The sequence below is a fragment of the Nelumbo nucifera genome, chromosome 1 (genome assembly GCF_055504915.1).
Source record: "Nelumbo nucifera cultivar China Antique chromosome 1, China Antique-T2T, whole genome shotgun sequence".
NCBI lineage: Eukaryota > Viridiplantae > Streptophyta > Magnoliopsida > Proteales > Nelumbonaceae > Nelumbo > Nelumbo nucifera.
Window position 1 is genome coordinate 65,557,508 of NC_142649.1, and position 25,908 is coordinate 65,583,415.

The 25,908-nt window shown below is 43.1% G+C and overlaps 2 protein-coding genes and 1 pseudogene across 2 annotated transcripts; 1 reads left to right on the top strand and 2 right to left on the bottom strand.

Annotated features, from left to right (window-relative positions):
- Positions 1–5,364: 5,364 nt before the first annotated feature.
- Positions 5,365–8,467, bottom strand: LOC104594207 (uncharacterized). The gene has a single exon (XM_010254401.3). The coding sequence runs from the start codon at positions 8,033–8,035 to the stop codon at positions 6,614–6,616; it is 1,422 nt and encodes a 473-aa protein (XP_010252703.1). The 5' UTR covers positions 8,036–8,467; the 3' UTR covers positions 5,365–6,613.
- Positions 8,468–8,659: 192 nt separating this feature from the next.
- LOC109114490 (putative glucan endo-1,3-beta-glucosidase A6 pseudogene) lies at positions 8,660–9,783 on the bottom strand (annotated as a pseudogene).
- On the top strand, positions 9,428–12,863 carry LOC148803357 (uncharacterized). Its single transcript, XM_088904526.1, has 3 exons — positions 9,428–11,657; positions 11,735–12,147; positions 12,234–12,863. Exons 2-3 carry the CDS (start codon positions 11,890–11,892, stop codon positions 12,783–12,785), a joined length of 810 nt encoding a protein of 269 aa, XP_088760652.1. The 5' UTR covers positions 9,428–11,657; positions 11,735–11,889; the 3' UTR covers positions 12,786–12,863.
- The last annotated feature ends 13,045 nt before the right edge of the window (positions 12,864–25,908 follow it).

The window sequence follows — 25,908 nt, forward strand, 5'->3', positions numbered from 1 at the left end:
TAAGATGTAATGTGTACTTTGTTTCTGGTAAGAAAAATTAGTGTCAAGAACTAACATGTTATGCTATTCTAAACAAGCTGATTCCACTTTGAAGGACAAGCACAACTGCCCTTCTCCTTTGAATCTCTCTCTCTCTTTTGGTAGCTAAGACTGAGTTTAAGTTTTGTTGGTAGAGATTCAAGAAAATGCAACGGGTATACCTTAAAAATGCATGTATTGGAGACTGATTGTAGAAACTTTAAGGTTATATTTGGTTTGGAGGAAAAGGTAGGAAAAGGTAGAGAAACCTTTAGAAAGCTTGTATAGACTTCTTTACCTTTCCCTACATTTTCTTTCAAACCAAACACATCCTAAAGGTCACATTCATGTTTCTTGCACCAAGGGGTAGGTCTAATCATTCTAGTTGAAATGGTTATCATATATGTGTCAATGTGTGGTGTGAAAATACGTATCTCTCACTAGGGGTGCTACTTGGACGGGCTTGGATTGGGCTTTTGTCAAAACTACAACACGCCTGACCAAAAGCTCGAGGCTGAAACAGTGCAAAATGCTAATTTGGACCAACCTAAGTTGCACCCCTATCCCTCACCAATTTGTAGTGATCAACCCAAAAGATTTTTGATAGAAACAACAGTTAATAGTACCAAATGCAACATTAGATTTTAAAACAATGTTAGTGTATTACTGGTCCCAGTCTCAAACCCGCCCAATCCAACTCGAGCTTTTGTACAAATTGGGATGCCTTTTATCACGAAAATTGAAAATCAGGCTTGAATCCAGTGGGTTAAAAGTCGGCATGCTCCTTTCTCACTGGATTGCCCTCCACTTTAAGAGCCACTTGGGCCGAACCTTCCCACAAAGAAAAAGTCCGCATGCTCCTTTCTCTGTTCATTAGCCATGTGATCATGAATTCATCATACCTGATTAAGCGTGATTTTTTTCTTCAATGACATCACGACATGACAGGACGGTCCCATGATATCTCAGCACCATGCGGACAGTTGTAGATCTTATTAAGTTAAGGAGGTATACGCTGGAATCAGTCTGAGCACTTCGTATATAGCTCGGGCACCTCGTTCAAGGCTAATCTGTGGTATCTCGTCACTACCAGATTAAGGACCTTGGCGTGAGGAGTGGCCTCCTCCAAAGGACTTACTGACCTGATTGAGGTCCAGGTGGTGACCCAGAAGATGTGCTTGTCGACCTCCTCTACGTGCGTCTTATCACTCCTGGGTCCTTCAAAAGTCAGTTTTTGCACAAATCGTTCCGGAGGTAACAAGATAAGGCACAAAAGCCTAGTCCACATGTCAAACTACCTCCAACGACTTCGGGCCAGTAAGTCACATCCTCCTGGAGATCTCGGATGCAGTGCGTGAAACTCATGCCAACCGACGCCTATATAAAAGCATAAAGGTGCCCCCGTTTTCTAAGAAAGGTACACGCAACTCAGCTCTCACACACTCTAGCTCTCTAGCTTTCTTGTTATCAAATATCAATTCGCTGATTTAAGTATCAGAGTGCCCACCCCATATCAAGCAACCCGAACACTCTGATTTCTTCTTTTGTAGGTCAGCTAAGCAACCTACTCAATTCAATGTCTGAACTGTCTGCCAATAGCTAGGGAGCACCAGATTGTGCACCATCAATACCAACTAATTGGTCAATGGTAGCCAGTTGGTCCCACCCATATGAATTGCCGCATCATCATCCAGAAAGTCAGAAGTCTGACTCTCAATGTGTTTAAGGGTGCAAAGCAAAGAGATTTTGTCAAAATTCGAATGAACCCGAACCGACCCCGGAGCAATGTATAAACTATAAACTCGGCCGACCCAAAATATATCTTGTTGCGTATGAAAGCTCCCTGCCCTACGACCCCTACCTAACCTTTATGTATGCATGTAATTATTATTCACACTGTTTTATCTGATATTCAAACTTTAGAACTCAATCCACCAACACACCGTAAACATAATGATATCATATCCTATGAATCAAATTACTAGAAATCTATTCTATATATATAAAGCATGGCCTCTCCTTGCTCTAAATTCCTATTATAATTATTTTTTTTGTTCTTTTTATTCTACCTAATTGCCCATTAAATTAATAATGAAACGACATAGGCAATAACCCCTAAGATTGTATCATCGGCCCACAAGGTGTGCCCCTACAGTTGTGATCACATGCACATCTCAGTATGCATTGGGAATATCTTCCATATTTGTTATTGGGTTATGTTCCCAATACACGATCGGGATGTGCTATAGAGCGCTTGTGGGCCATTGAATTGAACTCATAATCCCCTTATCTTATTCCTAAAATCTTTCTCTCTCTCTCTCTCACACACACATACACACACATGTTCCCAATCAACTAAATCATCTCTTCCCCTAAAAGTTCTCCTAAACTATCTCCCCCACCTAAAACTTCCTCCTAAAACATCTCCTAACCTATCTCACTATAAACAGTCTAATTCTAATTCTTCTTTCCCAACTCCCTTTCTCTCTTTTTTTAACTAAAATACTAATAAGATGAGTAAAAGAAAATCTAAAAGCCTAATAAGAATGAAATAAATGATACCATAAGACAAATAATAAAAGTAACAAAATTTAATAATTAAAAAATTATTATAATTATACAAATAATGCTTTTCATATCGTCATTGAAAATTTAATAATTAATTATCATAATTTTATATTATACTATAATGATTTTAATTTAAAAATGATTAACATAATAGAAAAGTCAAAATAAATTACTAATTGTTTAATTTATTGTTAAAATTAATTTTAGTAATATTATACTTAATTTATAATAACAAATTCTAACAAGATTACAAATTTTAAACAATAATAAACTTAAATATAATATCATAACTTAAATTATGCATCAATAACAATTTAATAAAAGTAAAAAAATTATTAATTTAAACCCTATTTAAATTCAATTATAAAATAATGAAAAATAAACACAACAAGATGAGTTCAATATGGGTTTAACTTCATCCTACCTAGGTCCCTCATTTTGCCACATCATCTGGCTCTTAACCTTTGGCCATGTCACCCTACTTCCCATTTCAATGCTATAACAAAGTTGGAAATTTTCCAAACATTAAATGTATAAGATGATTAAAATAATGAAAATATCAATTTATTTTGATATTTTATAATTAATTATTCATAAAATACATACATATTTAAAAATTAATTTATTCATATTAATAGTTATTGAATAATCAAATTTTAATATTTAAATATTAATTTATTATTATATGAAATTAATTTTGTATTAGTATTATCTGGAATTGATAATTATTACATGAAGTTTTTAGTAATTTAAAGATACTTATTTATTTTTAAAATTAAAAAAAAAAACTATTTTTTAGAAACTTTTAGGTAACTTCAGAAAATTATTGATTTTGAAATTTAATTTTGGTAATAAAAATGATTTATTGATATTTTCATTTATATTGGTTCTTTTTGTATTATTAAATTGAAAAATATTGGGGAATTTTAATATTAATAATTTATATTTAGGTATTTTTAATTTAGTGATTTCCATAAACTAAATTTCATGTTTTTGGTAAGTTAATTTAAAAAATCTATTTTTTTGAAAATTAATTTTTCCATATCAATAAATTTTGAAAGTTTTATTCATAAATTTTTGAAAAATAATTTATTTATATTAATATTTGTACTAAGGATTTTTAAGATATTTAAAATTTTCTTTCTATTTTTTTATTTTTTGTTGTGCAAACAATAATAAATTATAAATAGATTTTTTTATTAATATAGTTTTATCACCCTATGTCAAAGTGTCAATTGGTTGGTTGGTAAGGTCTCAAATTGGTTGTAGGAGAGACTTAGGCTCAATTTAGAAGGAGTACAAATGTAAATATATATAACATAAATATATACAAAATAATACAAAATATAAGGTTTTACACTCTACATATTTGCATTTGTACTCCTTCCAAACTCAGTCAGATCAAATCCATCTTGCACTAAGGTTGGGAGGCTTTATGGGTGTAGGGATGATCCCCCCTCCCCCCTCCCCTCCTCCCCCCTCCCCTATCTGCCAAAAAAAAAATTCCTGAAATATTTTATTTTCCCGTACATCTATCGCACGGGGCCCTACTAGTTACAATAAGTAAAACAAGGAAATGTTGAGAGGCTAGGGCTACAAATAAGCTGGATTACATTTGGTTTGAAACCGAATTCAATTTGGTAAGAGCAAGATTCAGATATCTCCTAACTACATTTTACACGTAGCAACATGAATACTTTATGGCACTTCGTCACCACACGTGGCAAGACCGCTTAGATAGCATTTCAGATCATTGTTGGCAGCTCAACCCTTAAGGGCCGAGTAACATCAGATCTTCAACCTAGAACAAATTCAGGAACGTACTCCCGACCTAGTACATCTGACTTGAGCTACCTCTGACCTGTAGGATGAGCACACTCTTATCTCCGTTAACATAGATGGGCCATTATGCGAACTCGGGGCCACTTGGCGGTGGTTCTGTGTTGGAACTCCAACTCCCACTTCACAGGGAATTGGGTTCGATATACCCGTGGACTGCAGATGTGTCTTCCTCAATCGCCTGGACATGTCCACTAAGACTGGCTGCCTATTTCGCCCTTCACAACACGTTCAGGCTGAGCCATGAACCCTATATGATGAAGGGCGATTTGGCCGTCTAGTAATATTACGTCACATGGCGGGTGCTTAGTACCTCAGTGCCATGTAGGAACCTCGGCTTAGGATTAGTTCGACGATCTCGAGATTAGGTCATCCATCACAGGTTCAGGCAAGGGACCCTGGCATAGAGGCGACCTCTCTTTGTCAATTTGGCTAGAATGCAGTTGGCGACCTATAGGACATGGTGGCCGACTCCGGTTACGAGTGAGTTATCGTCTTTGACTTTTCCGGGATCACGATGCTTGACTGTTAGACCTATTTTTTCGCATCGTCTGCATTAGAGTTGATCGGACGGGCTTTATTCCTCTGTGTGGATCACGTATCTGGCTGAGAGATCTCCTCTGACATGGCAGACATGATTTCCCGGTTTCTTACACCTATATAAAAGTGTCCCCTCCCTTAGAGAAGGTATGCACGATTTAGCTCTCACAGTTCACTAGCTCTTTTGCTTTTTAGTTCTCTCCAAAATCTCTAATTCGTTGATTGAAGCATCGGAGTGCCCGACCTAAATACTCTAATAGTCCTTTTACAGGTCGACCCAGTGAACTCGGCATCCGAGATGCATTCCAACAGGAACTGCCAGATCATGCATCATGTGTTTGGTTGTCAAGAAAGGATGAGATGAGATGGGATGAGAAAGGAGCCTGAATTTGGTTGCTGAGACTAGTTATCCTATCAAACCTGTTTGGTTGCTGATAAGAGAGGAGCCTGAGTTTGTAACTGGTCGATTAGAGGTTTAGAGTCGAGAGCAAACCCTATAATCTGATGAGATGAGAACTCAGAAGCAGCCCTAGAAATCTAAAATGAGAAGCTGTAGTCGATTAGAGAGGTTTTAGAGAAACATGCCTCTCAATTTGAAAAAAAAAATAAAAAACCCTGCCATTACTGTTTTTAAGGATTCAGGAGAAATCGGCATGCTTTCTTTTGATAACCAAACAAATCCATCGTTATCGGCTTCTCAGGGAAAGAAGACACCTTGTCTGCCTCCGATAAGCAAATGGAACAGCCGTTGTCAGCCCCCGAAGGAGAAGTCATTGTATTGTCTTCTAGTAATGAGAAAGCGTAATCACCGTTAGCTTCCGAAGGGGAAGCTACTGTCAACGAGCTTAAGAGAAGGAGATACTGTGTCCTGTTCGGACGGGTAACCAAAGAGCTCCACGTATGAGTTCAAGAGAAGAAGGAACCGCTTTGTCTTCTATCGGTGACCAAGCAACTCCCTAGCTACCTTCTATCGGTGACCAAGAGAGTAGAAGCTACCGTACCTTCGCTGGAGATGAAAGTTTCATGTGGTCAGAGTTCGGACCGTTGCTGGGGTAGGAGAATGGAGATGAGAATAGTGTGCCCTCGATAGATTTGTCCCATGTTGTCGCAGTGCTCACACCTATGTGATGAGACCATCCCAATTTTTGAAAAGAGAATTCTCGTCACATCCCATTATTTCGCCTAAAACAAATGAGAAAATAAAAATCTTCGACGAATATTCTTTTTTTTTTTCTCATCCCAATCCTACAAACCAAACATACCATTAGGTAAGCTATCATCGTCTGAGAGCACCTATTGCATTTTGATTACTGCACCTACTCCTTGGACATCTCAGCATCCACTGATTTAAACGTCTGAATCCATAGCCTGTGACGTCCACTTGGGCCCTTTACTTGCTGTTTTAGACTTTTGATCTTCATCAATTATATATTATTTATATCATATCATCAAAGTTTTTCTTTAACAATTCAAAATCGAATCCAATTCGAATCGGATATCCAATAAAATATATATTGAAAATTCGACATATATTTATCAGATTTAGATCGGTCGAATTTCTTATCGAGTCTACCAAAAAAAAAAAGATTATCGAGTCGAATCCGATCTGTTTGCAGAATTGCAGAGGTAAGGCTGATGCAGACATATTTCAGAAAAGATCCGGATCCCATGTGAACTGCCCAGTGGTAATCCGTCGCAAAGGTCTATTCATCTGCTCACCAGACAAACGGGTCCGGATAATTCTATTTTGTATGCTCTGGAATGAAGGATTATTGTTGAGTGCTTCGGATACACTGTGACGCTGTAATGGATCTTCCGAGAAATTGATCAGGGCTTCTGCTGCATTGTCCTTCATGAGTTCTTCTGATTCATCCGGCAACGAACTAATGAGAAGTGGAATCACCCCTGCACCGACCAAAGCAATTCGATCTCCCTCGTCATAGGTCAACTGGGCAACAACCCCAGAAGCCTTGTTTCTAATATTAGAATTCCCATCTCGCAAAAGCTCAACGATGATCGGAATTGCACCAGACCGTCCAACAATGGATACAGAATACTTGTAAGTTGACAGGTTCCACAAAACATCCAGAGCTGTAGCCTTGGCTCCGTCATCACCTCCTCGGAGAATCGTCACCAAGTGTTGGGCTATTGATATTGCATTTTCTTCTGCAACAGCTAATACACAGAAAGCATCCGCTGCAATTTCTTTACCAAGGGGCTCAGCTCCCCTGAGAAGATCTGCATACCAAGGAATGGCTCCAGCTTGGGCTACAGGTCTGATATAATCAACATGGGATGCGATTATACCAAGAGCATTAGCAGCAACCAACTTAGTCGACGCATCTCCAACCCGCAGCAGCTCGACGAGTAGTGGTATGGCACCCAAGCCGACGAGCAACGGCCGTACTCCCGTCGTTACCGCCAGCAACCCAATTGCCTGTGCAGCTCTGGCTCTGGAAACCATTCTTCCACGCCGAGCAGATTCAACGAGCAAAGGGAGGCCACCGAAACCGATGATAACTCTCCTCACTTCTCTCAGTAATGCCAATGCACTTACGATCTCTAACAAGTAACGCCTGGTATAATCCGTGCATGAAGCGAACAATTGGAGAACAACCTCCAAGCCATCGCTTCTGGCTACTATTGCGCGATTAACGCTAGCAAAGGTGACGAGTCCCCAGAGACATTTGATCAGAACTCGTCGGGAGCTAGCTTCTGCGGCCTGCGGCAATAGTCTCAAGAGGCAAGGAATGGCACCCGATTGGCCAATGACTACGGCCATTGAACCATCGCCATGACGGGCAAGGCGGTTCAAGCAAAACGCAGCAGCTTCTTGAATCGAAAGACTCGAATTGTTCAAAGGTGTAGCAAGAAGATTTACGAGGATTGGCACGCTGCGCGATAATACGTTCTCAGGTGCATACTTGGAGAGACAGCCGAGCTTGACGGTGGCTAGTATTTGCAGAGTCTCACTCCCACGAGCGATATGTTTCTCGTACAGATTAAGTGCTTCATTCCAATCCGTAGCTTGGCTTCTATGTGGATGATCCATGGAAGGACTAACTGACATACGTCAGAACTTTTCTGAAATCCACCACCACTAGAGACTGGATTCAATAACTCATATACAGATTACAAAAGCATAGGCCTCCGATATCAAATGCTTTCAAATAGATGGTGAGAAAACTAAAGTGAAGCAATAGAAGAGTAGCTCTAGGGTCGAAGGAAAGATATGTGCATCAAGGTGAGAAATTACATGCCAACTGCTGTCTTGATAAAGAGGAGATGAGTGGTGCAAATGAACAAATAAAAAAAAGGGTAAAATACAAAAACTTTCCCTAAGTTTCTGAATCATAAAAACCTTCTCTATAATTTCATTTTAACAATAACCTCCCCGCTACTTTTAAAAAATTTGACAAAAATCTTCATTCCGTCAATAATTATGACGAAAAACGTTAAAACCATGATCCGATCTTTTCAAATACCTATTTTACCCTTTCACACGTTAATGATTTTCTTGGTTCTACTGAGATTGACCTATTTTACCCTTCCTGCAGCGAAAGACACCTTCTCCCGATGAAACCGAAACCTTGGACGGTTCACACCGATCCCCTGTTTGAGCCCGTCGCCGATCACCATTTCTTCGATGGTGACGGCATGGTTCACGCTGTTAGCGTCCAGGAATGATCCCCTGTTCGAGCCCATAGCAGCTAGCTACGCTTACCGCTTCACTGAGACGCGACTGAACTTCCTCTGCGGCGGAGAACAATGGATCCTTCTCCCACTGGTCAAAACTCGAAGCCATGTTCTATTAGTCGAATTTCGGCCGTTTTTCAGTCAAATCGACCTCATAAACTGAGGTTCCATCCGGATTCAGCAATCCCCAGTGCCGTTTAGTTCCCGATCCACCCTTCTGGTTCTCATTGTACAACGCGAAAATGAATGTCGGTATTACTACACTTGGACGGGCTGGAGTTTCGATTGCTAGTTTGGACGTCATTCTCTGGATTAGATTTCGGTTATATGTAGCTGAGTTGAAGATGTTCACTCCGATCTGGTCGACGTCTCCGGCATTGGGCCACCCTGTTTCGGCGATTACCAACCGAATGATCGCGAACCCAAGCTTGGTCATGGCGAAGATAACCGAGTCGAGCATCTGGTCAAGGAGGTTGGTGTAGGTTAAGCCACTTCGCGGGTCGGTGTAAGTTTGGTTCCCTTTGAAAAGCGCATGGTCGAGATTAATGTTCGTGGGATCGCCGGACCAGGGGAAGTGAGGGTAGGCGTCGAGGAAGAAATAGGATTTGGTTCGGTTCAAGAACTATAATAGAGGCTACATCACCGGTATGGAGATATCAGATCGAAACGTTACGTTCGACGGTGGGAAGGACGATTGAAGGACATCCATGGTAGTTGTAGTCCCAATTTTGATGTTTACCGATCTTGGGAGAAGCTGAAGATTTCATTATCGACAAGGAGGTAATGAATCAAGGTTTTGGGGTAGAAAGGAACGATATTGGTTCTGATAGAGCGCAATCCGGCCGGTCTTAGCTGTCAACGATCCTGCCTCTGACTGGAGCAACAGGTGCCTGAAACGGAGAAGAAGGTGAGGAATTTCCGGGGAGGAACCCGGTGAGATTGCTCCGAAGCTCAAGTTAGTATTTTCTCAAAGGCAAGATCCAAACCAGATAGCGCAAAGTTATCACATACCTCTCTTCTTGGGGGGAAGGGGGCCTTTTATAACCACTTCGTGCACTCACTCCTAAACTTCTATCAGGTCGGGTACAATTACCCCTGCGCTTCTGCCAGTTCGGGTGTCATCACCTCTGCTGGGGCAGAACCGCCACTGCTCTCTTTGTCGGAGCCGTCTCTGTAACTGGAGATGGCGGTGGCAGGTGGCCGTTGAAATGCGGCTTTCAAGCATCAGACCCCAAGTCAGTTAGGTGCGCTGCCTCAGGATACGGACTCCTTCGGTGTCAGGTACGGTACGGTTGTTCAGTTCGGCATCCTAGAGGCGAAGTGCTGGAGTGGTGTGCGGAGTGGTCTTGAGTTCGGATGGAGGTGTGGCCCAAACTGCCATGGGACGGGCCAGTTCGGGTTGTTTCGTAAGGCTCGGGGTCTAAGGGAGAGCTCGGGTTCCTTGTGGGGAGTTCGGGCTCCTTGTAGGGAGTTCGGACCGCTGGTTCCTCCTTTCGGAGCTTGCGCCTTGGGCGTGCTTTTGTGCCGAGTTGTTGCCTTTGCCACGTGTTGAGTGGTTACGAGGTCGGGCCAAATCTTCCTTCATCAATTGCCCCCCACTCCTCGTGCAAAGGGACCTGCCTTGGCGCGGGGAGTTCGCAAGGTGGTGGGTGGATTTGACCCGTACTTCGAACTTGTTTGATTAATAGCGCGAAGTGCGCGTTTGCCAGGATTTTTCCAAGTTCCTCAAGCGCTAAAAAGTCAGAAAACACGCCATTCTATCTATAAATGCTGACAGACGTGACAACGCACGTTTATTTCAAAATTTAAAAAACGCGCCACTGGGAGACGTGACAACGGGCGTCTTTTCAAATTTGAAAAAACGCGCCGCTGCCGCCTTTAACGCGAGGAGACATGCGTTGGCGCTCTTTCAGTTTCAAAAGGCATGTGGCCAGTCACGTCTTGGTCTCAGGAGAAGTGCGGTCAGCGTGATTGCGGGCCGTTGGATTCGCTTTGATCAGAACCGTTGATTTTTGGTTACTGTGGGTACAAATAGTGGGGGACCCCAATCGCTTTGTCACTCCTGCGTTTTGCTTCTTGAGCTCGCGTCCAAGTTTCAGCTTGCGTACAAGTCTTTAGCTCGCGTTCAAGTTCCCGTAGTCCGTTTGCTTTTTCCGGGTGAGTACTTTCTGGGAATCCTTCTCCTCCCAATGTCTAGCTCGGATAGCTCAGACAGTTCTTCGAGTGGGTCAGATGCAGGTTCTACGAACCGAGCTGCATCCCCCGATAGCCCTAGTGAACCCGAGGTAGAGCTCGAGGAAGAGTTCAAACCCGTAGGCTGAGTCGCCTCGGGTAGTTTGGCGTCCTCCTCCCATCGATGTCGGACGTTAGACAAGTTTGGGCCCTCGACCAAGACGCCTGAGGGGCTTCACTCCCTTATTACCCAGTTCAACTTGCCTAGGGAGTACACCTATTTCATACCCTCGGGCAGTTTCCCTTGGGAACACGGTCCTAATGAGATCGTGGTATTCCAGGAGCAGCTCGTTGCTGGGTTGCGCCTGCCTTTTCACCCCCTCAATGTCGAGGTTATGAACCACTTCGGTGTTACCGTCGGCCAGCTTCACCCGAATTCTATTCATAACTTGGTGGGGACAACCTCCCTATTTTGCGAACAGATCTTGCCTTTAGACCTGGAGATCTTCTCTTCCATTCTAATGCTTAAAAAGCAAGCGGGTCCCCTTCCCGGGCTAGGCGGGCGTATTACCTGTCTCCTCGCCCGGGTTTTAAGCTTTTACACGATCTTCCCAACAAGGTCCCGGCGTGGAAACGAGACTACTTCGGGGTGCGAAGTGCATTGGGGTGGCCGTTCCAAATCGGGTGGGGGATGGATGCCCCTGATGCCGGTGTTACGCTTGATAGGGAGACGGCGAAGGGCCTTCGGGAATGGACACGGCTTGGGCTAAAATGACACCATTATCTGACGGAGGCCAAGCTCATCGAGGCCGGTCTGAGTTCGGGTAGGTTTCTTATTCAGAGGCTTGCCTTTTGTTTTGCTCTATTCTTTCGTTTTCCTGATGCCGAGCTCTTTTTGCAGGTGTGTTGGACTTAAAGAAGACTCGTGGTGGGAACCTGTTTTACGCCATGAAGAGGAGGAAGTGAGTCGCCAAACGAACTCGTGTCAAGCTGCCCCGAGATGCGGAACCCGAGGTACCAGACTACCCGTCAGTGGATCCGCCCAGGGAGCCCGAGATGGCCCCTCCAATGCAAGAAGCGGTAGGGGCCCCTTATGCCGAGGCTACTTACACGGGGGCTCCCACTTACTCTGAGTCTGCTTATACGCGAGCTGGGCCTTCAGGCTCGGGAGCCCAAGGCGAGTTCAGGAGCGTGTTGTCGCCGAACCACGCTCTTCAGAAGAGTAGGGAGGCCATTTATCCTAAGGAGGTCACGGCATGGACCGAGCTCCCTTTGAACCAGGTAGCTTGTCGTGCTGCCACTCATGCCATGGTGGTAAGTCAGCGATTTCTTGTCGGGCTCTTTGCTTTTATCTTTCTTGCTATCGTTCTTTTGATCATTTGTTATTTTTCCTTTGGTAGGTGAATTCTTCTATCCATGCCTTGGCGGCCCAAGTGGAAAGGAGCTCAAGGCAGGCGCGAGCTGCTGAAGAGGCTTCCCGTGTTGCCAAGGCGGCTTCTCGAGCTGCTGAGGCGGCTTCTCGCATTGCACAGGCCAGGCTGGCGAGGTCTCAAAGAGATACCGAGGCCATGGGAGTTGTGGTGAAGCATATGGCGGACCTGAGGCTGGACTTGCAGCATCAGGTTGAATACCTTCAAGAGGATATTAGGGAGATAACAGAGATCTTTTCTCAAGGCATCGAGGATGCCAAGAAGAAGGCCGTCGATGAATATATCGCCTCGTCGCGCTTTAACGACCTGATGGTGGGCTCATACAGAAGGGGCTTTAAACTGAGCCAGTGGATGATCCGGAATACGTACCCCGAGCTCGATGTTAGCGCCATAACCACTTCGCGCATTACTCAGGAGATGGCCAACGCTGTTGACGGTGAGCCCGATTCTGAGGACGAGGCAGGACCTTCGGGAATCGTTGAAGTGCCTTCTGATGGTGAAGAAGTACCTCCAGGCCTGTGAGCTCGCTTCTGTTGTTTTTTTTTTTTTTTGGAAATGTACACAAAGTATTTTGCACTGGAATGATTTTCTTTTGGTTAAGTGTTGGTCACTCTTTCCTCCGAACTGGCCGTATTGCCGAACTGACCATATTAGTTCGTTGTTGGCACTTTGCCTGAGCTTTTAGTTGGCATTTTTTGCCTTTGCTTGCCCATGCCAAGGTCCTTGTTAACTCGGCATCCTAGCCCTTTGGCTCTGGTAGCGACTTAGTCCACTTCGCTTGGTGGTCTATAGGTAGTATCGCCTCAAGTTAACGACGTTCCATGCTCGGGGTACTTGTTTGCCCTCTAAGGTTTCGAGCTCGTATGCTCCCCCGAGCGCTCTCTTTACTCTGTAGGGCCCTTCCCAATTCGGTCCAAGTTTGCCTATGCCGGACTCGAGTGCCATGATCTTACGGAGAACCAGATCGCCGACGCAGAAGTTTCGCTTTTTTACTCTGGCATTGTAGTACCGAGCTACACTTTGCTGGTAAGCTACGGTCCGGATGTACGCGAGGTCTCTTACCTCGTCTAGTAGGTCAAGGTTGATACGTAACTCGTCTCCATTTGTCTGATCGTCATATGCTTCTAGTCGCAGTGTAGGTATTTCGATCTCCGCCAGGATTACCGCTTCAGTGCCGTAGGTGAGGTTAAAGGGGTCTCTCCTGTGACAGTTTTTTTCGTAGTTCGGTGAGCCCATAGGATGCTTGGTAGCTCGTTCGCCCACAACCCTTTAGCTCGGTCTAGTCACGCTTTCAATCCGCAGAGGATAGCTCTGTTCATCACTTCTGTTTGACCGTTTGCCTGCGGGTGCACGACCGATGTGAAGTTCTGCCGAATCCCCATATCTTGGCACCATTCCTGAAACTTGATATCTTCGAACTGCTTGCCATTGTCGGAGATCAGTACCTGAGGTAACCCGAAGCGACATACTATGTTCTTCCAGAAGAAGTTCTGTACGTTTCGAGTTGTAACTGTTGCAAGAGGTTCAGCTTCTATCCACTTTGTGAAGTAATCTACCGCCACCACTAGGAACTTCCTCCCACCTGTTGCTGGCAGGAATGGCCCCAGGAGGTCGATGCCCTATTGAGCAAAGGGCCATGGGCTGGTGAGATACTTGAGGTCAGCGGCAAGCTGATGGTGGATGTTGGCATGCTTCTGACATTTGTCGCATTTTCTGACGAGCTCAACGGCCTCTGCCTTTATCGTTGGCCAGTAGTACCCTTGTCGAAGTGCTTTTTGGGCGAGGGCTCTACCCCCCAAGTGTTCGCCGCACAGACCTTCATGAGTGTCGCAGAGTACGAGCTCGGCTTCGGCAGGTCGCAAGCAACGCAGGTAGGGGAGCGTATAGGACCGTCAGTACAGCCGTTCGTCTATTATGACATATTTGGCTGCCTAGCGCTGCACCCTCCTGGCTGCATTGCGGTCCGCAGGGAGGGTTCCATCTAGCAAGAAGCTCGTGAGTGGGTCAATCCAGCTCGGCTCTGCTTCAAGGACAGGAGCGACCTCCTCTGCCCCACCGAGAATGCTAAGCCGAGGTAAGTCCTCTATGTACACGATTCTCATGGCGTTGTGACTGATGCTGGCTAACCGGGATAGGGCATCGGCCTTAGTGTTCTTTGACCTTGTGATTTGCCTGATGAAGTGTGACTGGAAGTTGAGCATAGCCTTCTTTACTTTTGCCAGGTAGGCGATCATAGTTAGCTCGTGTGCTTCGTATTCGCCCATAACCTGGTTGACCACAAGCTGGGAATCGCTGCAGATAACTATGTGTTTTGCCCTTACCTTTTGCGCTAGGTTCAGCCCGGCTATCAATGCTTCATACTCCGCGTCGTTGTTGGATGCCGCGAACTCAAAGCGCAGTGCGTATTCCAATTTCGTGCCACCCAGGCCACGCAGCACTATTCCAGCCCCGCTGCCCTGCTGGTTCGAGGAGCCATCTACGTGAAGGATCCAGGGCTCCTCATCCCAGTTCGCGTTTGGTCTAACCAGGAGAGATGCCACACTGGCTGCTACTTCACGGGGTTCAGACTCTATTGGCTTGGGAGCTCCGGGCTCAATTGGCCTCGGGACTTCGAGGCCGAACGTGCACTCGGCGATAAAATCTGCTAAGGCTTGGGCCTTAATAGCAATTTGTGGCTTATACTGGAGGTCGTACTCGCTGAGCTCGATGGCCCACTTCGTCAGCCGACCGGAAACCTCGGGCTTGAGTAAGACTTGCCTCAGAGGTTTGTCAGTCAAGATGATGGCAGTGTCAGCATGGAAATATGGGCAGAGTTTCTGAGCTGCAATTATCAGTGCGTATGCCAGCTTTTCTATCTGCGGGTATCTCGTCTATGCTTCCTGCAGAATTTTACTAACATAATAGATGGGTCGTTGGACCCGATCTACTTCTTTTATTAGTACCGAACTAACCACCTTATCGCATGCCGAGAGGTATAGTTCTAAGACCTCGCCCTCCTCGGGCCTGGTTAAGACCGGCACACTAGCGAGGTAGTTCTTTAGCTCGTCGAATACGAGCTGGCAGTCTCGGGTCCATTCAAACCCTTTGCCTTTAATTGCTTTAAAGAAAGGCAGGCAGCGGTCTGCTGATTTGGGCATAAAGCGGCTCAGGGCGGCTATGCGGCCATTTAGCCTCTGAACCTCTTTTACTTTTCGGGGTGGTCTCATATCTAGGATGGCCTTTATCTTGTCAGGGTTGGCCTCAATACCGCGTCGGTTGACGATGTACCCTAGGAACTTATCTGAGGTGACACCGAAGACACACTTGTTTGGGTTTAGTTTCATGCTAAATTGACGCAGAATTTGGAAGACAGAATCTAAGTCTTGTATTAATTCATGCGGAAACTGTGTCTTGACGACCATGTCGTCTACATAATATTTTATCTTCGTGCTAATTAAGGGCTGAAACAGCTTATTCACGAGTCTTTGGAAGGTCGCCCTAGCATTCTTCAGTCCGAAGGGCATGACCTTGTAGCAGTACAGGTCGAACTCGGTTATGAAGGTGGTTTTTTCCTCATCGGACTGGTCCATCCTGATTTGGTTGTAGCCCGAGTAGGCGTCCAAGAAGCTTAGCAACTCATGTCTCGAGGTCGCGTCCACTAGGCGGTCAATTATGGGGAGGGGGAAGCAATCTTTCGGGCAGGCTTGGTTTAAGTCGGTGTAGTTGACGCACATGCGCCACTTGTCGTTTGCCTTTTGCCTTTTTTACCAGCATTGGGTTGGCTACCCAGCTCGGGTAGTGAACTTCCCTTATGAAGTCTGCTGCGAGGAGCTTTTCGATCACCCTCCAGCGTTCTGGGGCTAAGTTGCATTTCTTCTGTCTAATGGGTCTGACTACAGGGTCAGTATTAAGTTTGTGAGTTATAAGGCCGGGGTTAATGTCGGGCATATCGGAAGCGGACCATGCAAAAATATCTAAATTTTGAAGTAAGAACTCACCAGTTCGGTTCGTAGAGGTTCCTGGACGGAAGCACCGATCTGTAGCGTCCGAGCTAGGTCCGCAGCTGAAGTTGGGATCGCGACCGTTTCTTCTGTGGGCGCAGCTCATTCTTCGCCTTGCTCCGTAGGTCGCTCCAATTCGAGGTCGTCAACCACCTTGGTTTTTCCCTTTAGGGCGGCAACATAGCACTTGCGGGACTCGATCTGGTCGCCCCGCGCTACCCCCACACCGAAGTCTATAGGAAACTTCATTGCCAAGTAATAGGTGGAGACCACCGCCCGTAGGACATGAGTGATTGGCCGCCCTATTATGGCATTGTATGGGGAGGGGGTCACAACCACCAGGAAATCATGGTTGAGTCTGACCGCACAGGGCCATGTGCCGACTTCCACTGGTACTGTTATTTTCCCGAGGGGCCTGACTTCCTCTCCGCTGAAGCCCACCAGAGGAGTGTTTGCGGGCTTCAGCTCGCTTCTCTGCAATTGGAGCTAGTCAAACGCCGACTTGAAGAGAATGTCCATTGAGCTGCCTGAATCAACAAGCACGCGCCTGACTTCGAAGTCGCTGATCCTTAGTTTGATGACAAGCGCATTATCGTGGGGGTAGTGGACCCCTTACGCATCGTCTTCCTTGAAGAAAATTGGTTCCTCCGTCTTTGGCCTCTTTGGAGGGTTCTGCTCTTCTCGGGCAGCTTCGTGAACTGACGCCCGGGCTGTTGCTGAAGTGCAACCCGCGACTATCGAACCTCCCACTATTACGTGGATGGTTCCCCGAACTGGCCTCTCTTCCGGAGGCTGTCTTTGCGGTAGTTCGGCCGGCCTGTCGCTGGACTCGAGAGCATCCTTACTGTGCTCCCCTTGCCGACCTGTCTTATTATTATTATTATTATTGCTATGCTGTACAAAATTTCTCAAGTACCCGCGACAAATGAGTCCCTCTATGAAAACTGCAGTATAAGTTTTTGTTCCTCTCTTTGGGGTTTCCTTTTAGGCGAGGTGGCCACTTACGTATGGGGCGTCTTTGATCGTCATCAAGATCTCAGCCCGCTTCGCATTTAAGGGTGTGTAGTTCATCCAAGCTGCTAAGGGAGCTCGGAAGGGATGGCTCGGCTTCGTCTCCCGAGCTGGGTCTTTCCTCCTCCTGTCATCTGGGTTGGAGGGCTCGCCTTCCCTCTTCCTTTTCTCGATCCCGCTCTCGATTCTCTGATTGATCTCTTCCTCTGTTCTCATGAATTTATTCGCGAGTTTGAGGAATTCAGCTACAGTCGCGGGCTGGCTAACTACCATGTGCCACTTGAACTCCTTGTGCGTCACTCCTCTCTTGGCTGCCGCAAGCTACACCGCGGGGTCTAGTCGCAGTATCTGCAAGCACACATCATTGAACCGCTTGATGTAGCCTCGGATGGACTCTCTTTCCTTCTGGACTACTCCGAAGTTGCTTTCCTCGGTTCTGGGGCACCGCTTGCTGGTAACGAAGTGTGCGGTGAAGACCTGCACGAACTGGGTCTAACTTCTTATCGACCCAGGGGCCAAGTTCCTATACCAGGTGCGAGCCACCCCCCTGAAGGTGGTAGTGAAGGCCACGCACATGCATGATTCACTGGCCCTTGCTAGGTGCATTTGGGACTGGAAGGCGTCGACGTGGTCATTAGGGTCGAGGGACCCATCATACTTGTCTAATGGGGGGGAGTTTGAAGTCTCTGGGCATGGGGACTGCAAGGAGTTCTGATGAGAGGGGGGAAGGAACTGAGAGAATAGGGGCAGCTTTTACCTCGTTCGAGCTTGTCTCTTCTTTACCTCTGAGCTTGAGTAGGATACGGGTGGCAGTTCGGCGACTTCGCCGACGTCTTCGTTGCTGAGTGGGCCTGGTACTGGCGTTGTTGGCCTCTGTGTTGCCGAGCTCGATGGGCCCGGAATGTTGGTAGCCCGCCGCTAGGACGCTGAATCGGTTATGTGGGCGGGAGCTCAGGCTTGGAGTGCCGAGGTGCTGACTTAGCGGGCGAGGTTCCCGATCCGCCGGCGAGTTGTGAGGCGGGGGAGATTTTTCTTTCCCTCCGGCCCAGGGATGAGGCCTGGCTCTTGGAGGGGTTCTGGAGTTGGGAGGCTTCTCCCCAATGAAGGCGTCCGCCCTGAGGGGAGGGCTTAACCGGCTTTGGAGCAGGGTGCCGAGGTGGAAGCTGTGGTTGGTTCAGAGGAGGCAGTTGGGGGAACTACTGCTGATAGTGATACAGAGAGAGGAGGTGCAGTACTTGGTGTTGCTAGAGCTGGTGCTGCTGGAACTGTTGCATTTGGGCTTGCATTGCCCGCATGCACTGCATCAGGTCGTCAAATTGGCTCTGGCTCGTCGCCAGGGGAACAACAGTTGGTTCGGTAAATGTTGTCTCGACAGGGAGAGGAAGGGGGATGTTCACGGCGGGAAGGTTCACTGGCGCCACTGTTCATGGCGCATTCAGGCTGGGGATCCCATCCACCGGAAGGGGGATGGTGAACTGTCCGATGCACACCACGGGGACTTGAAGTTGTTCCCCGGGGGCGTTCATCTCCGTGCTACGTCCGACATTGCTGGAAGAAGCCATGAGTGTTGGGGTTTCTTGGAAAAAAGGGGTTATGAGAGTTTTAGAGGGAGGCTTTTAGAAGTGAATTCCCACAGACGACGCCAATTGATGGAGTGCAATCCAGCCGGTCCTACCTGTCAATGACCTTGCCTTTGACTGGAGCAATAGGTGCCTGAAACGAAGAAGAAGGTGAGGAATCTCCGGGGAGGAACCCGGTGAGATTGCTCCGAAGCTCAAGTTAGTATTCTCTCAAAGGCAAGATCCAAACCAGATAGCGCAAAGTTATCACATACCTCTCTTCTTGGGGGGAAGGGGGCCTTTTATAACCACTTCGCGCACTCACTCCTAAGCTTCTATCAGGTCGGGTATGATTACCCTTGCGCTTTTGCTAGTTCAGGTGTCATCACCTCTGCTGGGGCAGAACCGCCACTGCTCTCTTTGTCGGAGCTGTCTCTGTAACTGGAGATGGCGGTGGCAGGTGGCGGTGGCAGTGGTCGTTGAAGTGCGGCTGTCAAGCGTCAGATCCCAAGTCAGTTAGGTGCGCCGCCTCAGGATACGGACTCCTTCGGTGTTAGGTACGGTACAGTTGTTCAATTCAGCGTCCTGGAGGCGAAGTGTTGGAGTGGTGTGCAGGGTGAAGTCTTGAGTTCGGATGGTGGTGTGGCCCGAACTGCCATGGGGTGGGCCAGTTTGGGTTGTTTCGTAAGGCTCGGGGTCTAAGGGAGAGCTCGGGCTCCTTACGGGGAATTCGGGATCCTTGTAGGGAGTTTGGACCGCTATTTCCTCCTTTCGGAGCTCACGCCTTAGACATACTGTTGTGCCGAGCTGTTGCCTTTGTCACGTGTTCGAACCCATTCGTTTACAAGGGACTGGCTTGAAGAAATGTTGGAGATTAATTGATTGGGAACCATGATTGATACTTGGATGTTGGTCCCTTCGAGGGCCTTCAGAATATCTGGGTTTGCATGTTTGACGCGACCTGCTTTCAGGGATTTGATGATCTCAATGGATCGAGACGGTGAAGGGAGGTTGTTGCCCAGCTGACCATAGTTGACGCCCATCTTCCTCGAAATCTCTGCATTTGTTAAAAGAAAAACGAAAAGGGGTTAGAGAGGAAGCGTAAAGAAACAAAACTTGTTTTCTAGTTTCAACAAAAACTTGCTTGTGTCCATTGACCAAAGTTTGCAGTTCATTGGAATTCCGTCATGACGGGAGTGAGAAACATACATCGATGAAGACTTGTGACTGAGGCTGAGGTTGAGCCTATGGGTGCAACAGATTTACCTCCGTGGAAGAAGGGCAACACCTAGCGAAGTAGTTGAAGATGATGAATAGTGTTTGAGGATCAGATACACATTCAGTCGTAAAAAGGGTAAAGTAGGTATTTTGAAAAAAATTATCATTTGTTTAATGTTTTCCATCAAAATTATTGACAGAAGGGAGGTTTCTGTCAATTTTTTTTTTTTAAATAATGGGGAGGTTTTACTAAAATGAAACTATAAGGAAGGTTCTTATGATTGCCAGAAATTTTAAGGGAGGTTTTTGTATTTTATCCTAAAAAGAAAAAAATAATAAACAAATAAAAGGAAAAACTAAGCGAATGGATGCATTGCCAGATGGGCTACAAATAAAGGCGTGTATAATGTTGTACAGAAACAATCAATGCATCCCGAACTGTGGCATATTCCGTTCACATAAGATATGGTCCCCATGTGTGTGGCATATTGACTTGTTTGTTTTTTTTTCAAGTAAAAAAATAAAAATATATCCTTAATATCTCAAAAGATTACAAAACGACAGTTTCTTGAAAGTATGAACGGTATCGGGTATTGTATTAAATAAGTCGGATACTGATACATTTTTGGAAAGACATGGATAGGAATAAAAGATATAAATAGAAATACTTGTATATGCTAGAGAAATGCATACAAATCACATAAATAGATTAATAATATTAAACCAAAAGCTGAATTATCTATGAATAAGATACAAGCACATTAGAAATGTATACTTCAATAGATTATATGAAGAGAAATAATACCAGGACTCTAGAACATTATAATTATCACTCTTTTAAATTTTTATAATTATAATTTTCAATTTTATTAATTTTTAAGAATATTAATTAATTTAGTATTTTTATTTAAATAACAATTTTTTAAATAATAAAATGTTTTCGTTTTTAACATATAATGCTTTTATTTTACATATAATTGTAAAATAAAACAAATAAATCATTTAAGGTAGATAAAATAAATTATTTTTAATTTCAATTTTTATTAATTTTTTTGGGGAAATTAAGTCTTAAATTATTCATTTCAGATTTTATAATTATAATTTTCTGTTTTCCATTAATTTTGTTGGGAAAATTTATTTATTTAGCATTTTATATAATAACTCTATTTTTCAAATAATAACTATTCTTTCATTTTTAACATATAATTATGTGTAAAATAAAATATATAAATCATCTAAGGTATATGGAATGTATTATTTTTATAATTTTTAGTTTTATTAATTTTTTTGGAAAAATTAAATCTCAAATTATTTATTTCAGTTTTTATAGTACTATTTTTTAATTTTTATTAAAGATGAAAAATAATCCAAAAGTAATCAATGTACAGTTTTGTCAAGCTAAGCACGGATACATCTCCGTAACTGTATCCACTGTTATAGTATGATGCGGCCCAATACGAAGGCGTATTGTGTTGATACACACGACTCATAGAATACGTATCCAATCATAACGTATCCTATCTATGACCATGAATACAAATATGATACTCCCTGTATTAAGAATATTGTATAGATATATTAATCCATGGTTCCTAACCATCAGAGAATTTGGCTCTCCTGAAACAGTAACCATAAGAGAATTTGGCTTTCTTAGCCATAAGATAAGTAGAAGGGAAAGAGACATAGTCAATAGAGTTCTGCAGGGCTGTCTGAGAATATATGGCATCAAACAGGATCACCAGCTAACTTCTTTCCTTTGAGAAGAGAGAAATTGGGTTTTTATGTTGACTCCAGATCGATCACCTTCCCACAAGAATTCTACCCAAATAAAAATAAAGAGAAAATATTTCTAATTTATTTTGAAAATTTTATTAAATATCTGCTTACTAATTATCCAAATTAATTTCTATATTTGTTGAAATAAAATTCTCTTTTTAAAAAATACAAGTTTGTATAGATTTCCTTATCTTTTCTTTCATTTCCCTATCTTTTCCTTCAAACCAAGCATAATTTAAAGGACCGTTCACAGTTAAAATTGGAATGGGAATGAGATTCCAATTCTGTCCAACCAAACAGTTGGAATCAGAATGACCCCTTCAGATTCCAATTCCAAACACCTATTCGATTAAATGGGACTTAAATTTTCCATGATATAGTGATTTATACTTTCTGGACTTTAATCTTAAAAATATAAAAAAGAAACAAAATTTACCCTTTGATAAGGCATTTTAATTTATATTTTATAAAAGCTACTCTCATCTAAGAGAACATATGTAATAGATATCTACCCTTTGATAACAGCTGAAATGGTTGAATGTCATAGTGGCTGAAGCTGAAGTTTATATTGATTGTAACCAAATCTTCAGAAATTTTATTACTTAATTAATTATTTTATCCATGATGATGCGACAAATCTTTCGCTTCAACTTGTCATGTTATGTGCTGTCCAAATTCTCTTCATTTAACAAATTACAATAAGCCAAGGCCTAGAGCACGATATGAAATTCACGTGGATTAAAGATTGAAGTGTCATTCACGTGTCCAATATAAACAGCTACCGTGGACATATTTAATTCTCTGTTTGGACTTGAGTAAAAAATTCATAAGTTCGAGTTCGGTTGGTTTGACTTTGATTTTGAGAAAAAATACATTTTTTTATTTGATGTTTAAAAATTAAGAATTATAATAATTAATAATTGTAATATTTTTATTATATATATATATATATATATATTTTTTTTTTTTTCTATAATTTTATTATATATATTTGAGCTGACTCGTAAACCTTACGAGTCAAGCTATAATAGGCTTGAACTCAGCTTATTTCATATTTGAGCCAGTAAATTAGACTCAGGCTTGAACTCGAACTTATTACCACCCCTACCTAAAGATGATAGCTTCAGAAAATATTTCTAATGCATGTTGAGATGTATATGTACAGCGCTAGTGGGGTGGGGTGCGTTCTATGGGGGTGAATACATGGATGAGATAGGGCCATTTGTCGTGAGTGAACAATCGGAATGACAATCGAACTCCTTATTGTGTATATGAGAAGTTGAATTATGACCATATCCATTCATGATTCATCCCAACCCCCGACATGAACTAATAATTGAAGGAAATTTTAACTAACAGATGCCTTACACCAGAAATACAACACACATCAAGTGCGAGGGGACCAGCTAAAAAATACAACACACTTAGCCTCTTTGGATAACTTATTTGAATTGCTTCAAAAAGCAGCTGAATCTTTCTCTCACTACTCTCAAACAAACAAGCCCTAAATCCTTGTTCGTGGGAAGTGTAAACTGCAACTCAGGCTTAGTTTTTTGTTTAGGCCTTGCAATTCCGTAGAAAGTTGGACAGGCCTGGAAAACCCCCAGAAATCTGAAGATGGGTGAGAATATGGGCCCAAAGGAACACTGTCAAATATAAACTTGAAGGCTAATACATCCCTCTAAAAGATTGCAGTCACTTCTTTCAAATGTAATGAAAAGCTGATCACAAATTAAAACAAGATTCATTTACTTAGATACCCCCTGTAGTTTCATTCGTTTATTTTAACTTAGTTTCAACGGTTAGAGGAGAAACCTGTTTGGTTAACACTTAATGTTTATAGGTTTTTAAAATCGGCCTGGAGATCAAACTGGTCAGGGGTTCAGTTATCGGGTTGAATGATCTGACCGTTCAAACTGAACGGTTGGCCCGTTCTGATAAAAAAAAATTAAAAAATAGAAAATGGTCAAAACTATTCGAATGATTAACTACTCAGTTCAACAGTTTGCTGACCAAATTTAACGGTTTTTGAAAAAAAATCCAGTTTTGGGGGGAAACAGATCCGGTCACCTAACCGGTTCCCAGTTTTCCAGTCCAACTGTCCGATCCGATCCAGTTTTGAAAACCATGGTTTATAGTTTCAACAACAATGGTGACTTAAGAGTGTATAGTAGATATGTGTTTGATATGTCTTCTTTCTCGTCGAAGTGTTTAAAGTAAATTTTTTTTTTTTACTCTTATGTAACACCACCAATTACTGTTATGCCAATCTAATGGACAAGAATTTTCCAAATCCAGGATTTTCATCTCCAATGTACAGGGTGTTATGTCTATAAATGTGTTATCAAGAACTTCAGGCTGCATCGAGAAGAAGAAGAGAATGGAGCTTATACAGTGAAGAAGACGACTGAGGTTATATAACTTTGTCAAACACTCATATGAGACAACCTCTTTTAATAAATGGATTTTTATAGATAAAATGGTTATTATCTTATTTATTTAGAAAATAAAAAAAACATGGCCACATGGGCTAGATTATGCCTCTTATATGCTAACTGGCTTAACCGACCTTATGATTGCCCTACTATGTATTTTCCACGTTTTAAGGATAAGGGGCACAAAACTGTTACGTGCCTAGATTTGTTTTATGGATAAATCTATGATGCTGGGAAGGTATGATACATAGAAAACTCTGATGTGGGTGTTGTCTCACTTTAGTGTCTAAACATTTTTAATGTATCACTTTAGAACCTGAGCTTCAAGAAATATATATATATATATATATATATACATTTTAAGTAGTCTCACTCCCTTAAATAACAATCTAACATTATGATGAAAGACTGAAGAGTAAAATTACAAAAATGGCCATGTTTTGATCCTCTTTCTTCATTGTTCATTGGGGGTAGATGAACAATGAGAGTCAGAAAGGAAAGTTCAAAGGTACAATTAATATTTGAAAGTCAAGCCCTAAAGTGAGACTAACCACACAAAGTACAGGACTACAGGGTACCCGTTTGCAATTTATCCTTATTTAGAGAGAATAGGAATAACAAGACAAAACAGCATACTTGCACTACAAGAGAAACACCAAGACAACAACGTATCTCACATTGATGATTGATCTACACCACAAAACAAACAAGGATCAGCCAGTCTCCAACGGTTCATTTGATCAGGGCAATACTTGATTCCTACTCAGTTGAATTTTAGGGTTTAAGAATTAGGATTAGGGTTTAAATGTGAAAATCAAGAGATGGCCGGACAATCTTTTGTACGACTCAAAAGCATCAACATCTACTAAGACAAGATCAACAATCCGAGAGGGAGGATTAGAGAGAAATCTCCCCACTTCACAATAACAAACCACGGGCTACTGCCTCATGCATGAACACATCTATTACTACACCTCTGCACAAATTGAAATTTAAAACTGCACGTCCCTACAAAAATGACAAATGCCCTTCTGCAGCAGAAGGATGCCCTCTTTTGGCCATTCAACAAAACAACCCAAAACACAGTCAATGGCTTGTTTTCAAATTACAATTACTCTCAATATATAATAATTTTAGGACAACCCAGGTTTTTTTTATTAATAAGAGTGATGCCTTCAGAAATTGCATAACTAACCTGTTTCAGAAGTCATCACTGGTCTTGTCCACGATTAGAGGCTCTTCTTCTAAGTACATAACATTTGGCCATAATTCTTGGAAGTTTTGTTTCCAAATCCTCTTTTAATTTGATCTTTCACTAAGGGGATGTTCAACAACATAGTTGGTTTTGTAACTTTTGTTCTTCAAAACAAAAGCAACTATCAAATCAGCAAAATTATATTGCATTTGCTGAGGTAGTGTTTGTTTTTGTTTTCAAAAACAAAATCAACTATGTTATTGAAAGTCCTTTCCTTTTCTTTCAAGCCAAACACAGCTTAAATGTCTACGTGAAACAACACATTTCTCAAATTTGAATTAGCATCGTTGAAATAAATTTCATTCTAACAATCCATATATTCCAAATAAAAGCAACATAAACAAAAAAGTTCTTTCGGGTCAAAAGGATTATTCTCTAACTCTAACATTTTAGAGAACCAACATTCGAAAG

What these genes read in the sequence shown, in the direction of transcription:
- LOC104594207 (XM_010254401.3), bottom strand. Translation starts at nt 8,035, where the DNA reads ATGTCAGTTAGTCCTTCCATGGATCATCCACATAGAAGCCAAGCTACG.
- LOC148803357 (XM_088904526.1), top strand. Translation starts at nt 11,890, where the DNA reads ATGGCCCCTCCAATGCAAGAAGCGGTAGGGGCCCCTTATGCCGAGGCT. An exon ending in CTGCCACTCATGCCATGGTG is followed by an intron (nt 12,148 to 12,233) that starts GTAAGTCAGCGA and finishes TTCCTTTGGTAG; the next exon opens with GTGAATTCTTCTATCCATGC.